At 40.9% G+C, this 17141-nt stretch overlaps 1 protein-coding gene and 1 long non-coding RNA gene across 4 annotated transcripts in view; one reads left to right on the top strand and one right to left on the bottom strand.

The window, feature by feature from the left end:
- The window catches only part of LOC127360471 (uncharacterized), a 114335-nt gene that overhangs the window by 45022 nt on the left and 52172 nt on the right, over positions 1-17141 (top strand). The gene's annotated exons all lie outside the window — the stretch shown is intronic.
- On the bottom strand, positions 366-17123 carry ap4m1 (adaptor related protein complex 4 subunit mu 1). Of its 3 annotated transcripts, none has more exons than XM_051394870.1 (16): positions 16938-17123; positions 16200-16261; positions 15806-15891; positions 15001-15107; positions 14710-14806; positions 14133-14243; positions 11580-11657; positions 10616-10678; positions 10374-10440; positions 10153-10206; positions 8551-8657; positions 7773-7864; positions 6253-6297; positions 6052-6102; positions 4680-4797; positions 366-1024 (listed from the first exon to the last, which is right to left on the bottom strand). In XM_051394870.1, the coding sequence occupies exons 2-16, from the start codon at positions 16255-16257 to the stop codon at positions 833-835; spliced, it is 1326 nt and encodes a 441-aa protein (XP_051250830.1). In that variant the 5' UTR covers positions 16258-16261; positions 16938-17123; the 3' UTR covers positions 366-832. The 3 variants fall into 3 exon arrangements, with proteins under 3 accessions (XP_051250830.1, XP_051250831.1, XP_051250832.1); XM_051394871.1 differs by having other exon boundaries at positions 16200-16258; XM_051394872.1 differs by lacking the exon at positions 366-1024 and adding an exon at positions 1040-1163.

Raw genomic sequence — 17141 nt, 5'->3', positions numbered from 1 at the left:
AAATAGTTACGGGGCACCTGTGACGTCACATTGTCGCGCTATAGGTCGGGAACGGCGAGTATATAAGAGCCTTTAAAGGGGACTTTACTTCTGTGAAAGTAAACTGTCTAACAGAACAAGTGTCAGGGAGAAGAATCCTGTTCAATCTGTATGATGGTTAAAAGTTAGAATAAAAACATAATTCAGACAGAGAATGTATAAAAAGTTCCCTAAACAGAAAGTAATCTGATTAAAATTCATCCAGATCTGTTTTTGCTCAAGATTATTATATTATTATTATCTGCACAATAAAACCCAAAGAGCTGCGTAACAATGTTGTTGTGGACTGTAGTGTAAAATAAAAAAAGCACAAAAACCAAACAGTCTGAGATTAAATGATCCTGTAGATTATTTATCACACACAACATTATGTGACTGTATTCTGTTACACTGTGTGTAGATCTCCATACTGGCAGCTCTGACCATAAAGAATGATTTTAAAATGGTCAATTAATCATAAGAAACATACAAACAGCACTCGTGTTCTTCAGCCGGCAGCATTTCTACGTGGTGGTGGAGGGGGGAGAGATGACGTGAGGAAGCATAAATGAGCGTAATGAAAAGAGTCTGAACAAGGATTGTAGACATGAAGAGAAATACAGAACATCACGAGACTGATCATTTAATTAAAACCAGCACAATGGTTGCTTCCTGTGGAGTAATAAATCTGCAGAGAACAGAAATAAATACAGTCAATATTTAATAAAACATTTACAGTTTGTACATCTTATTGTGAAATCTACTTCCTCCCATCATGAAACTGATGAGTGGTCAGACCGGGAGGTGACTGGAGTTAAATCCTGATGGTGTAGGAGTCGGAGTGCGTGACGTATCGGACCCAGCGCTGCGACGGGCCCGGCTGGATAGGGGACAGGCGGAGGAAGCGGATCTGCAGCCCCGTGACGGTGAGCTTGGGCAGCTCGAAGCTCAGGCCAACCGGACCGACCTCCAGCATGGAGGCCGAGCTGAGGCCGGGGACCTCCAGCTGAGGACAGACAGGAGTCACCGTGAGTTCATCACACAGACGCAGGCTGTTGTTTCCTGGTTAACTCACACAGGAAAACCCAAATCCACTCTGCTTCAGACTCCTTAAATCCCATCACACAGGTCTAATCTGTGATTTCCTAGAAAGAAGTTAAACTTATCAGGGCTGCAACGTTCCTATTGATTATTGTCTTCATCAATCTATTAATTGTTCGGTATGTCAAACACCAGAGAAGTGAAACAATTTGCTTTAATGTGAAACAAACACAAGCAGTAAATTCTCACATTTAAGAACCTGAAACAGGATCCAAGAGAAGCGCCGCCACTGGCCAAATGTGAGCCGAACAGCCAACAGTGTCGTAATGCCCCTCCTAAAATGAACTACCCCCACACCCAGTTTGGCATCGCCCCGTTTCAAACTGTCCATTGTGCTCTTAAAATAAAATAATAATTTAAATTAGCTGTGACTGAGCACTAAACTGCTCAACCTCTTCCTTCACTTTCCTTTCGCTGTATCGCTGCCTCTGTCACAACTTCAACCTCTATCACCTCTAAAAGGTTAAACGGTTCTTTAAAAGGTTGAAAACCACACAATAAACCACACAGAGTGAATACATGTTAAACAGAGCTCCTAAAGGAGAAGTGAAACAAGTCGCTGAGTAAGAATTATTGTATTCAATAAGCAAAAATGTGAATCTTCTCGCCAGCGTTGGAAGTCAGTTTCTGCTTTTGAAGCTTCCCGTCGACTCCGGTGACGATATTCGATTTTTGATATTTGAGTTTGTGCCAGTTAATATCAGATACAAGGTCACATGTATGTACTGACAGTGTGTTTGTGACAGCTGTAACAGCTGTATGAGCGACTGGTACCAAAGTCACAGAACAATGTCAGACCTTACAGTGTTTTTGTGTATTTAGATCTGTAAATACATATCCCCATAAACTTAAGTAGCAATGACTTCATGAGCTTCTTCTATAATAAAATTATTACTATTAGAGAAAAAATTAATCACCAACTGCCATCAACAATTATCAGTGGCTCTCCAAGTTCAGGGACTTCTGTCAATGTAAACTTAGATATATATTAAGACTGTTTTTCTGCTATCGATCTTCATCAGTTAACTTCAATCATTTCTTCATCGAAGCCATCAACCTGTCTGTTGGACCCGATCCCAACTAGGCTGCTTAAAGAAGTTGTTCCCTTAATTGGCACTTCTTTACTGGATATGATTAATCTTTCTTTATTATCAGGATATGTACCACAGTCCTTTAAAGTAGCTGTAATTAAACCCCTTCTTAAAAAGTCCACTCTTGACCGAGGGGTTTTAGCCAACTATAGACCGATCTCTAACCTCCCCTTCCTCTCTAAGATTCTGGAGAAAGTAGTCGCCAAAGAGTTGTGTGACTTTCTACATAACAATAGGTTATTTGAGGATTTTTTGAGTCATGGAGTTCCACAAGGTTCTGTACTTGGACCAATACTATTTACTTTATATATGCTCCCTTTAGGCAACATTATTAGGAATCACTCCATTAACTTTCACTGTTATGCAGATGATACGCAGTTATATCTATCAATCAAGCCAAATGAAATTAATCAATTATCTAAATTACAAACATGTCTTAAGGACATAAAATCCTGGATGACCTGCAATTTTCTGATGTTAAACTCAGAAAAAAACGAAATTCTTGTTCTTGGCCCCAAAAACCTTAGAGACTCACTGTCTAAAGATATAGTTACTCTAGATGGCATTAACTTGGCCTCTAGCACCACTGTCAGGAATCTTGGAGTTATCTTTGATCAGGATTTGTCATTTAACTCCCACATAAAGCAAACCTCTAGGACTGCCTTCTTTCATTTACGTAATATTAGAAAAATTAGACACATACTATCACAGACAGATGCAGAAAAACTAATCCATGCATTTGTTACTTCAAGGCTGGATTACTGCAACTCTTTATTATCAGGTTGCCCCAATAAGTCCATTAAAACGCTCCAAGTAATTCAGAACGCTGCAGCATGAGTACTGACAGGAACTAGAAAAAGAGATCACATCTCTCTTGTACTAGCTTCTCTGCATTGGCTCCCTGTAAAATGTAGAATAGAATTTAAAATCCTCCTCCTGTGTGAGCCGAACAGCCAACAGTGTCGTAATGCCCCTCCTAAAATGAACTACCCCCACACCCAGTTTGGCATCGCCCCGCTTCAAACTGTCCATTGTGCTCTTAAAATAAAATATTTCCTCATTAAACTCCACGAGACACAGCAGGAGAGCCGAGCCGTTGGCTGACCCTGGCTGTGGTTTCTTTTCTTTACTCTTCTCATTTCTGTGTTTTTCTTCGTAAATATCAGATCAAACCAAGTAGAATTTATTTTATTTTACAGAAAATGTATCTTCTAACCTGTTAAAGGAAGAGGTGGGAAGTGTCCATTACACATCTAGGTTTATGTGATCTCCTCACTGACCGACAACAAACATTATTTCCAGGATCATTTTGATTAATTTCCAGGTGTTTCCAAGACTGGAAAACTAGTCTCTAAATTTCCAGATTTTCCAGGACACGTGGGAACCCTGAAATTTTGAGCTTGGTCAGACAGTAAAACGGGATCACGGACCGAAGAGTCGGTACAGCAAAGTGTTTTTATGATGAAGGCTTAAACACACCACTGTCTGCTGGAGGCTCTTAAATATCAGCATTATTAGTATTCGTACAGTTCGATCAATTTCAGTCAGAACAAAGTAAACAGTGGAGGTTCGATCTCGTTAACTGAGACAACACTGCCCCCTGCTGTTTGTATTTGTAATCAGAGCAGCTCCAGCAAATTGATGCTTCCTATCAACGCGAAGAGCGACGCTCGACACACGTCATGTGGCCTTCACTGCCCACCGTACGTGTCGTGACCTCAGTGAATCAGGTCGTTCAGCTCTTTCCAAACAACGTCTGTCTGTGCGTTTCCTGTAAGAAACATCTGCGTTACACATTATGAGAGATAACGACGACACATTCCCGATGTTCAGCCACCAAAAAGGAAACGTGAAGTCCCAGAGGTCGGCGGTTTGTGTGACTGAACGATGCAGGAGCCCCGAGATCCTGAATAAAATCGGAACCTTAAAACCAGATTATTTAGTTTTATGGTTGGTTGAGAATATATTTATATATTTCAACAGTTTCAGATCAACTTTCTGTCGATCAATGAATTGACTAATCGTTGCAGCTCTAAAACATATGTACCTATACATGCACATTTTAAGGAGCACAATACTCAAACTAAATGTTGATGAATTACTACAGATGTGCTAGCAGCTCGGTGAGCCAGTGCTCGGAGCTAAATACTAACATACTTACAATGACAATGCTAACATATGGATGCTAACAAGTTCAGCCTGTTAGCATGCTAACTTCTTTTAATTAGCAGCAAACACAAAGAGGAGCTGAGGCTGATGGGAAGTCGTTACCTGTGCAGGTATTTGGTCATAAACCAAAGTGTTGGCCACATTAAATGTTGATGACGGCGCTAGAGGATCAATAAAGTTATTACAATTCAAAGTGAGGGGGACACAATCCAACCAATAGATGTTGAGATATTTCAGACCTACAGAGACCGTGTGTGTGTGTGTGTGTGTGTGTGTGTGTGTGTGTGTGTGTGTGGTCACCTTGAACAGAGCAGACAGTTGTGTTCCTCCGGGGAAGCGAGGGATCTTCCAGTCGACGGCTCTGTTCTGCAGCTTCAGCTCGGCGCTCTGATCCGGACTGCTGAGCTCCTGAGACAGACTGGAACCCCCCCCCCCACACACACACACACACACACACACACACACACACAGTTCACCTGTGTTCACAATCAAACAATAAACTTGTTGTTCATCAACTACAGGTGACCCCAGAGGGGGTCAGAGGTCAGATGCTGTTACAGAGGCAGGGAGGCTTTCAGAGGTGATTTGATAGATAATCCCACTGAGAGCTTTAGATGATGTAACTGACCCACGACCGACCTGAACAATGAGCTACAGGAGGGTGCGTTCATGTGCATCACAGCTGGATACGTGCAGCAGCCGGTTCGTTGAATATAACCGCAGTCACCGGTTTCTGGAGATCTTGACTCTGGTCGTCCTGGATCGAGGTTTTTAATCTAAGACGCATCCTGATGGAAGATTCTGCATCGATGCAGCGACGGGAGTTACACACCATCACAGCCTGCTAACGCTGATTGTCCGGCCTCGTCTGGACAATAAAGTTTAAGGACCTTTCCAGGACACTTTCCAGAGGTTTACAGGACAGCACTTCCTCTCTATTGTGGTCGGCATTTATGGTAACGGTCACAAATGTGTATAAAAAGTTCCCTAAAAAGGAAATAATCTGCTCAAATCTCTGGTTTTACACAAACTTGCTGAGTTCATTGTTCAGTTTTGAATATAATATGAAATATCTCTAATATATGTGACTGAGTCAGTTTATTAATGATAGAAAAATGGTCCTAAAGGTAAAACTCTCCTTAATGAGGCCTAAAAAATTGTTTTACTGCTGTTTGATTTATTACTGTAAAAAAAGAGTTGTTCTTAATGTCTTACCTGGTAAAATAAAATTAATTAAAAGGTAAATAATAAAATAAAAGGTCAAATAAAAGGTCATATTCTGTATTTGACCAACTGAACCGATCCTCTGGTGGAAGAAAGGTTCAAACTGAGAGAAATAGATGGTGTTTAAATGTAGTTGAACTCTCACTGAGCTATACACAGCTTACATTTCCATAACTTTAAATAACAAATCAGGATCGCTTCCTTCTGCTCATCTGTGATGCTTCCTACTTTGTTAATGTTGTTTTATATTTAAAAACCAAACTAACAGCGGACGCAGCTTTTAACCTTTGATTTCGGACGAGGAACTCTCGTAACTTCCTCTGAACGAGTCATATTCAAATAAAAAAACTAAACAGAGTCGTCCTGCGAGCCTCTTTACATACCGACTGATTTCAATAGCAAACATTCGTTTCAGGAGAGCAGCTGCATTTGAATGGGAGTGTCTCACCTCACAGAGCCTTTGGGGACGGGGATGGTGGCGCAGACGTTGATGGCAGCGCTGCAAGAACAAAACAATCTTCATCATCCTCATCATCAGCATCAACTGATCATCAGTATGTTCGTTAACACGGTGTCAATAACACTGCGACATACAGCACAAAAGCTACAAAAAGGTGATCAATAGTTGAGGGTTTCAACCCAAACTGACCTCTTTGGTGGCAGATCACAGCGGAGCTTCAGGTACATCAGCAGCCTGCAGAGCAAGAACTGTGAGCAGAAGGTTTTGACCTCTGACCTCTTATACTCTCTCTAATATTTCATATAACAGACTAAAGCCCTATTCGCACGGGATAAGCGAAGTCTGTGTTTTAACTTGAATTTACTGACATTATCCCCCGGATATGATGTCAAGGCTCTGCGTAACCGATGTGTAACAGTCTGTTACTGATCTGACGTTACCTTTGCTGGTACCGTCGGGCCCGCAGAGCACCGTGCACTCCTCTATGCTGCAGAACGGCTCGAACATCTTTCTCATATCAGTGTCCGTCTGCTGTTTTCCCAGCATGCCCACAAACATCGAAATGCTGTCAAAACTTTCATTTATAAATGCCAACGCAGCCTCCATAATTCTCGACCGGGAAAAAGGCAGAAAAAAGGCACGGAAAACAGAGATGCCGATTCGCACGGGACTAATATTATTACATGACCTCTGTGCTGGGCGAAATATGGTAGGTCATTTGCGGTGGAATTTTTACTTTACAAATTACGGACATGGCAGATTCGCGCAGGATTAAGATCACAGACAACCTCCGTAGTTTTTACAAGTTACTAGAGGTCCCCAGGTAATACTAGTCCCGTGCGAATACACCTCTCATGAGTTCACACTACATGCATTCACACAGTGATAGTAAAGGTTCATCACAAAGGAAGAAAAGAAACTAACACAGCATCTGGAGCCATTTGGGGTTCAGTATGTTGCTCAGGGGCACTCTGGGAGGAGCCGGGGATCAAACTGCCAACCTTGTGATTGGTGGACGACCTGCTCTACCTCCTGAGCCACTCCACGAGCCCGATCACACAGAGACACACCGCTACTGCACGCACAACCACGAAAATATTCTCCCAGGAAAAAAGTCCTCGTGTTAAATAATGTTTCTTCTTTAAAAAATAAACGTCAAACTTCAGGTGGTAAAATAGTAAAGCCCGCCTCTTGCTTGATTTGATTGGCTGTCTGGGCCGACTGTGACATTGATGAGTGCCGGCCCCTAAGGATTCACATTTATCTCTTTAAGCCACAATCAGAGTGACGACACACAGACAATATATTTATAATAATTACATTTTATAAAACACACACACACACACACACACACACACACACACACACACACACACACACACACACACACACACACACACACACACACACACACACACACACACACACACGGGGGAGATAGAGAGAGAGAGTCTATACTGCAGTCAGCCACCGGGGGAGATAGAGAGTTAACATGTCGTCCTATCATCTAAACTAGTTAATCAGATATTTTAGTAACTGATTTTGTTACAAACTGCCTCTGAGGCTCTAACGTCGACTGTACAGTAACTGAGGAGAGAACGTACAGAGAGCCGTTGTACTTCCTCTGTGTTTGTCCGGTTAGAACAACAATAAAAACCAACAACAGTTTCCAGAGTGGAGATAAGTTAGGTGGACTGAGGGACTCTAACCTTCCTCCGCTGTCTCTCTCGATGGTTGGGAAGAGGCGGAAAGGAGGCGCTGAAGGCAGATCATCACTCAGCTGGTACTGCATCACCGTTTGCTGCAGCAGGAGGAAGAGCAGGAGAGAGATGAAGAGGATGCTGCGGACGCCCCGAAGGCACACAAACCATACAGGAGCGGGTCGATATTATCGGCTGATATCAGCTCATTGACCTGAACCATGACCGAAGCACAAACACGACAAACTGAGAAAGGGAAACCTTCCTCTGTGCACACAAAGAACAAAACATGGACCGCGTGAGTCTCAGATGTCGGACTGTCTGTGAACACAACGAGGAGAGTTTTCAGTCTCATTTTCACACAAATAAAATACAACAAATGTCCAACAAGAAGAAAGATAATCAGTCTATTAAGTGATCTTACTGCTCCTTTAAGGCAGGAATCTGAGAAAGAGGCTCAGTGAGACATTTAAGTTCAGCAGCAACAAAACAAAGTATTTAGTTCTATGAGCCGTTTACTGTTGAGCAGTTTGTTCTGTTAATTAGGGACACCTAGGTAAATCCTGTAATCCAGGTTATAGTTCAGATTTGTTGATTTCTTTTATGATAATTAAGAAAACTTAAGATGTGACTATATAGATATATATGTCTCTATCCTTTTAACGCTCTACTGCATTTTGTAGAACTTTTGTTTCCACTATTCTTTGTGTGGTTTGTGTTCTGCCGCTCTAACGTGCCAACGTCCAATTGGAGATAAATAATCTATATCTATCTATATATCTATCACCTCTCCCTGGCTGGGACAGAGTCGGAGGATCCGGTGGCTGTCGAACTCATCCAGTCGGACCGCCTGGTGGAAGCTGCACTCATCGACACGAACAGCGGCCCCGTAACCTGAATACAAAAAATACTGCGGATCAGAGACACCATGAAAACCCCATAAAACCTCCGCCTGCACTGACTAATGAGAAATATTTCACCCCAGTTAAAGTCAGATTTTAGTGTTTGATCACCACCTGCCAACAAAAACACAAAGTATTTAAAAATAAATCTGTTATAAAACCACCGTCAGGTTCGTGAATGAACGTGTACGTGCAGGTTTCAGAGAGCCAAGTGTAACAAGACTTTTTAATTCACCCTGAAATAAGGTCATAAATAAATACAGACACATTTCTCGCCGATTTGACAGCTGCTGTGAAAAACAACAGGAGGAAATTAAATGTTGGAGGAAATGAAGTCCATCTGTTTTTAATAAAAACATCTTCTGTCTGTCAAACTGCTCCAGTGTTTATCCACAGACAGACCTGACGACACAAATCAGTGTTTGTTTTACTTTCTAACTCTGGTTTCATTAATGCGTTTGGATTCAAATCAAACTGGGTCACAGGTTTAAGTTCCCTTTGTAACTCACTCGAAGAGCCCGGGTGGGTTTAAGGTGCTGACGGGGAACTGCACCGCTTCCAGTTCAGCTGGGGACTCTTTATTTTCATGTCTGCTCATTTACATGATCCACCCCTCGTGGAAATATTCATATGCATTAATCAGCCCCAACATACACAAATATGAATAACCCACATATAATGTCCCAGGAGATCTGCAACAATGGAAATTAAATGAATATATTCGCAGTCTCACAAGTATCCAGAGCGCTTTAGAGGCTGCTGTTGTTGAATGTTGAGATTAGCTTTTAGCTTATTTATTCACCTATTTGTGCAACAAAGACATAAAAAAAACCAAAGATAAGTAACTCAGAGGTGAACAGCCGCTCGCTGTCCGTGCTGCTGCGTGGAGCACGCCGCTGTTTGTGCTGGAAAACTGAGCTGATTATTTCTCCAGTGTTTGAGTTTGACAGCCAACATTTAGTCAGAGCAAAACTGATGTAAGATAACAGATAAACACTGATATCAGTCAACAAGGCCGATACCAGGGCTGCACGATACGGTAAAAACTATTTATGTTATTATGTTTTCACTGAAAAACTATTAAAATTATGATAATGTAACATTTTGTTAAGAAAACAAACATGTTATATATAATAATGCTGTTTGTCACATTTTACCTTCATCAGAAAACAAAAAGCTTCTGTGATTTCATTTTCGAGTGTGTGTGTGTGTGTGTGTGAGAGTATGTGTGTGAGTGTGTGTGTGTGTGTGTGTGTGTGTGTGTGTGAGAGTTTGTGTGTGTGTGTGTGTGTGTGTGTGTGTGTGTGTGTGTGTGTGTGTGTGTGTGTGAGAATGAGTGAGTGAGTGAGTGTGTGTGTGTGTGTGTGTGTGTGTGTGTGTGTGTGTGTGTGTGTGTGTGTGTGAGAATGAGTGAGTGAGTGAGTATGTGTGTGTGTGTGTGTGTGTGTGTGTGTGTGTGTGTGTGTGTGTGTGTGTGTGTGTGTTACCTCTGAGCTGTGACTTTCCAATGCTGAATTCTTCGTTCAGACCGATTCTCATTTCTGTTGAAGGACAGCGTGTTAGATTGTGGACATTATGAATCATCAGAGGCTGGTGTAGAGTCACAGGACTGTGTATCAGTGGTTCTCAACCTGCAGTCCGGGGATGGTTGTGCAACAGCAGCGACAATAACAACCTGCAGCATTAACCCCTTTATGTTCAAACTCACCTGAGCAGCTCGGCATGTAGCACTTGACTCTGATCTCTCCCTCGACGTCGGCCTTCATCAGAACTCCCTGCAGCACAAACCATCACCCAGCAGACAGAAACCAGGTTTAAGCACCAGAACAGGATCTGACAGCTGATACTGATCAGAGTCTGCAGCTGAAACTCCACACTCATAATAACAACACTGAAGACATGGTAACACTGCTGAGGAGTGTTAGATGTTACAGACAGATTGTTACTCACGTTGGTGCCGATGACGACCGACATCCTCTCGATCACGTCCACAAATATCTCGCTCTTCCCTCCCTGGAAAAACACATACGTGGAAACTGAGAGGTCTGTTTCAGGAAGTCGAGCTGGGCCCAGACTATTTACTGGAAGTTACTGTTAAAACTCCCAGCCCGGTAAAAAAAACAACTCGAACGCCCAATCCTGGACGAACTGATGGAAGTTCATTAATACTTAAACAAACATTCAGACGACGTGAGTTTGATCCATGTGAAACTTTGTCGAATTCAAATGTTTGCTTTGGGTTCTTCATCCTGTTCTTGTTTTCTTGATAGTGCGACTTAACCGTTAGTTGTTAAGAAGAGTCTTAGTCAACCCACTTTCAGACAGTCACAGGAAAACAAAAACAACCTTTTCTCTTGTAACACAGAAAGTATCTGACCGCTGTACTGCTGCATATGCTAACTGTACTAGCTGCTATTAGCTAGTTAGTGGTCCTATTAGCTGTCAGGGGGAGTTCCTAGCGTAGGACCCAGCAGGGAATACTGTTAACAAGCGGGAAAGAAATGAGCCACAGAACCGGAGCAGGGCGGACGGACGGAGGCCGGCTGATGTCCAGTGGCTCCGACCAGGACTCTGACTCTGGGGATGAAGACCCAGCGGGTTCAGGCAGGTAGTTCCAGGCCTTAAACTGCTCCTGTCTCTGGTTTGTTCATGTTTACGTGTGTTTTCTAAAAGATAAAAATTATACTAAAATGACCAAAAAGTCCCAGAAATTCACGACTTCCTCACAGACTTTATCAACTTCCCTGTCTGAAAACTGCCAACATGTTCCAGGACTGTCGTGACCAGTGGGAACTCTTTTGTTCTGTTATTTAAAAACTGAAGGGAACTGGAGAATAAAAAGTTATAGTGGGTATTTAGGGTGTCAGAGGGTCTTCGTGTTCTTCGTCAGGACTGGAGGTGTGACGTTGTGTACCTGCTCTCTGCTGGACTGGATGGGCCTGGTGGCTGCAGAGCTCGGAGCCACTTTACTCTGTTGTGTCTCTGCTCCAAACTGCAGGAAAACAACAACAAAACAACATTAATATATCAGTAAACATTATATTCTCTATATACAGTCACATGGTGTCTCTCTCCCTCTGCCTGTGTTGTATCGCAGCCTCTCTGTGGTTTGTTTACTGTCAGTGGAACAAACAACAACTACTGTTAGTGGAACAAACAACAACTACTGTTAGTGGAACAAACAACTACTGTTAGTGGAACAAACAACAACTACTGTTAGTGGAACAAACAACAACAACTACTGTTAGTGGGACAAACAACAACAACTACTGTTAGTGGGACAAACAACAACTACTGTTAGTGGAACAAACAACAACTACTGTTAGTGGAACAAACAACAACAACTACTGTTAGTGGAACAAACAACAACAACTACTGTTAGTGGAACAAACAACAACAACTACTGTTAGTGGAACAAACAACAACCAACAACTACTGTTAGTGGAACAAACAACAACTACTGTTAGTGGAACAAACAACAACTACTGTTAGTGGAACAAACAACAACAACTACTGTTAGTGGAACAAACAACAACAACTACTGTTAGTGGAACAAACAACAACTACTGTTAGTGGAACAAACAACAACAACTACTGTTAGTGGAACAAACAACAACAACTACTGTTAGTGGAACAAACAACAACCAACAACTACTGTTAGTGGGACAAACAACAACAACTACTGTTAGTGGAACAAACAACAACCAACAACACTGTTAGTGGGACAAACAACAACTACTGTCAGTGGAACAAACAACAACTACTGTCAGTGGAACAAACAACAACTACTGTTAGTGGAACAAACAACAACTACTGTTAGTGGAACAAACAACAACTACTGTTAGTGGAACAAACAACAACAACTACTGTTAGTGGAACAAACAACAACTACTGTTAGTGGAACAAACAACAACTACTGTTAGTGGAACAAACAACAACAACTACTGTTAGTGGAACAAACAACAACCAACAACTACTGTTAGTGGAACAAACAACAACTACTGTTAGTGGAACAAACAACAACTACTGTCAGTGGAACAAACAACAACTACTGTTAGTGGAACAAACAACAACAACTACTGTTAGTGGAACAAACAACAACCAACAACTACTGTTAGTGGAACAAACAACAACCAACAACTACTGTTAGTGGGACAAACAACAACAACTACTGTTAGTGGAACAAACAACAACCAACAACTACTGTTAGTGGGACAAACAACAACTACTGTTAGTGGAACAAACAACAACAACTACTGTTAGTGGAACAAACAACAACTACTGTCAGTGGAACAAACAACAACTACTGTTAGTGGAACAAACAACAACTACTGTTAGTGGAACAAACAACAACAACTACTGTTAGTGGAACAAACAACAACTACTGTTAGTGGAACAAACAACAACTACTGTTAGTGGAACAAACAACAACAACTACTGTTAGTGGAACAAACAACAACTACTGTTAGTGGAACAAACAACTACTGTTAGTGGAACAAACAACAACTACTGTTAGTGGAACAAACAACAACAACTACTGTTAGTGGAACAAACAACAACCAACAACTACTGTTAGTGGAACAAACAACAACTACTGTTAGTGGAACAAACAACAACTACTGTCAGTGGAACAAACAACAACTACTGTTAGTGGAACAAACAACAACTACTGTTAGTGGAACAAACAACAACCAACAACTACTGTTAGTGGAACAAACAACAACTACTGTTAGTGGGACAAACAACAACAACTACTGTTAGTGGAACAAACAACAACCAACAACTACTGTTAGTGGGACAAACAACAACTACTGTTAGTGGAACAAACAACAACAACTACTGTTAGTGGAACAAACAACAACCAACAACTACTGTCAGTGGAACAAACAACAACTACTGTTAGTGGAACAAACAACAACTACTGTTAGTGGAACAAACAACAACAACTACTGTTAGTGGAACAAACAACAACTACTGTTAGTGGAACAAACAACAACAACTGTTAGTGGAACAAACAACAACTACTGTTAGTGGAACAAACAACAACAACTACTGTTAGTGGATGTAGGTTTATTATAACACACTATATTGTAGCTGCAGACACATGGACAACCTCTGGTGGAGGCTCTCAGGATACTGAAGGATAATATAGTGAAACACAGTTGTAATCATATAAAATATGTTTTCATAGGAGACTTCATGATTGTTGACAAACACTGAACATTAATGAGCACATTAATAATCCTAATAGCTGCAGACAAATACTTATAAAGCTAAATAAGAAAAGTTAAATGTTGTTTATGGAGTCGATGCTGTCGGTTGACACTGAAACTGGAATTTTTCTTTTTATAAAAAAAATCTGAAAAAACTTATTCCAGGTTTGTTTTTACAAACTGTTGCCCTTCCCCTGTCCTGTCTCACACCTCAGTGACCTCTGACCTCTGACTAACAGGTGCTGTTGACGTACCAAACCGACGTTACTGAGGTCAAACAGGCTGAACGGTCTGGAGGAGACCGCCTCGGTCTGGATGAAGTTCTTCAGAACGTCAGAGGACGTCGTCTGGATGTAACCGTAGTCCTGAGAGACAGACAGACAGACAGACAGACAGTTCTTTCCTCTTTCATGGTATTTAACGTTACGCTGTAGCTGTTAGAGATTCCTCTGTCTGAGGTTTTCTTGTTGCTTTGTTAAATATAGTTTTGAGATTTAAGCTGTTTCTTTATTTCAGTTTCTTTTTTTTGCATTTATAAAGTTACATAACGTTATTTACCAAATTATTATTATTATTATTATTATTATTATTATTATTTACCATCCTGTTACCTGCCAAAAACTGTGTTACATTTATCAGAGTCTCTCATTAGCTTCAATATAGAAACACAGTAGTTATGGACGGGGAAATGAGCTTTAAAGACTGTAAACATGTTTATTTCTGCTGTAATAAACATTTTAATATGAGACTAACTGTGATGCTCAATGGGATGTAAAGACGAGGGCTCCTGATAACTGATATATTGATCGATGGTGATCGATTGGGACTCACCACGACCTCGTCCAGCAGCTCGTAGATGAGGGCAAAGTTCATCTGCACCGACTTCTCCGACAGACTGCCGCAGTAATCTTTAACCAGAGCTGTAAACCTGAGGACAGACAGACAGGCAGACAGAGAGACAGACAGACAGACAGACAGACAGACAGACAGACAGGCAGACAGACAGACAGACAGACAGACAGACAGGCATTTAAACTGATTATCAAATAGTTTATTTGATCTGAGTTTCAGTAACGTGGTAAATATCGTGATTAGAGACTCACTCAGATAAAACCGACGTACCTGTTGAGGAACTCGATGATGGTGAAGGGGGAGGAGTCAGCCGTTGTCGTGGCGACCCAGTACAGCCCTCCCTGCCGGACGTGGACGAAGTGAAGATCTTTGTGACTCTGCAGAACAAAACGCAGGATTATTGATGATTATATTGTTTTATTGATCCAGGTCTCTGATTGGATGGTTCCTAAATCTCTTCTTAAAACTTCTGGAAATATCTGATGTGTTTTTATTCCTATTTATTTGTTGTTGTTATTATATGTTGTATGTGCTTATTAAATATGTATTGGCTTAAATATCATGACCAATAATTTGTCTAAATTTGATGTCTTATTACATTAAATCTGTATTTCTTATTGATTCATGTGTAAAAAGTTGAAACTGTAGTAATTATGAATGAATGAATTTAAATATTAATTTGTTTGTTTTTCCTTTTGTCACTTTCAGGCTTTCAAGCTGGTTTTTTTGTCTCTTTGTTTTGCAGTTTATTCTACCGACAGTCGAGTTTCAAAATTAATATTCATTTTTAAAATTTTCCAGGACGACAGAGATTATTTCCAGGATATTTGGTCATTTTAATCAATTTCCAGGTGTTTCCATGCCTGGAAAACTGGTCTCTAAATGTCCAGGTTTTCCAGGACGTGTGACTAACGATTGGTTATCGTCTAATAATCGGAATCTGTATCAGACCTGACAGTGTATGTTGGATAAAGGATTGCCTCTGAATTAAATACTGTCCCTTTAAAATGTCCTAAAACACACACACACACACACACACACACACACACACACACACAGAGAGAGATGGGGTTACCATGACAACCGGAGGCTGGTCTCCGGTCAGCGCTGTGACCTTCTCGTAGAAAATACCGACGACGTCACTTCCTGCTTCTCCGCGGACTGATGGCGACGTTAAGAGCAAAACAAACACCAGACAGAAAATCACATTCACCTCATATATTCTTATGAAATAAGAATTATAAATATATATAAAAATATATACAATTACAAAGAGAATAGAAATAAAAACAGAAACTATATAACTAATATAAGAGTGTACAGCACAACAATATATAATATAAAGTGTTTTAATGTACAGATATAATAGAGTTCCTGAATGATAACATTAATATAAAATATAGAATATAAGGTGAAATGTAATGTAAAAGCTAATAGATATTAAATGTATTTGGTGTGAGGGAGGATACAGTCTTTATAGATGAGGTGGTCCCCCTTTGAGGACAAGATGAAGACCTGAGAGATCATCCTGCTGAGAGACAGACAGACAGACAGACAGACAGATTTATGAAAATGGAGATTTATCCTTTAAGAGAAGGAAGGATCCGGACTGTTGTAGCTGTAGTACAGTAGCTCCCCCTGCCGGTGATAAATGAGTCAGTGGCATATTATTTGTATTGAATTATTTTTTAATATCGATAATACGCAGCTTCACTGTGGATGACTTGTCTCTGAAACTGAACCCAAATCTGCCAACAACCTCGACATTATCTCTTTTAAAAAAAATCTCCAACCAAACTCCACTCACTTTTCTACCAATTTTAGTTGTCTATGTATGTAACGTTAAACTCTCCACCCTGGTGTAACACAGACACTGTAAACCTCTATATGTGATCCACTCCGCAGTTTGCTGGTGATTCAGTTCAGCTTTCACTACAAATGTTCATTCAGAGACGAAAACCCTGAACCGAAACCGACATTAAATGTAAATAAATGAGTAACAGCTGAGTAAAGTCTGATTCATTTAATGCCGAATTTATCACAAGTTACAGTCCACTCGTAAAAAATCTTGAAAATGTGTTTGACATGCACACTGGGTTAGAAAACGAGTAGAATAAGTTAAATTTACTGAGATTATAACGGAGTTCATCTGAGAACTGCGAGCCTGCAGAACTTAGCCTCTGAGTATCCGGTTACTGTTTACTTACCCGCTGAAGACTTGAAACAAAGATAAAGCTGTGACAATAATATATTGAACTAATAATTAAACTATCTGTTATTTAGCCATGATTACTAACAGCTTTAATGTCAGTTATTAGCTGCCCGGTCCTCCACTGACCGCCCGGCTGCTGTTTACAAACCGGGTCAGCAGATGACGGATCTCCTCACAGCGCCCCCTGCTGTCCGGGAGG

Source organism: Dicentrarchus labrax, unplaced genomic scaffold (assembly GCF_905237075.1).
Source record: "Dicentrarchus labrax unplaced genomic scaffold, dlabrax2021, whole genome shotgun sequence".
Taxonomy (NCBI): domain Eukaryota; kingdom Metazoa; phylum Chordata; class Actinopteri; family Moronidae; genus Dicentrarchus; species Dicentrarchus labrax.
The sequence above is the reverse complement of the archived record's forward strand: the minus strand, read 5'-3'. Positions and strand labels throughout refer to the sequence as shown.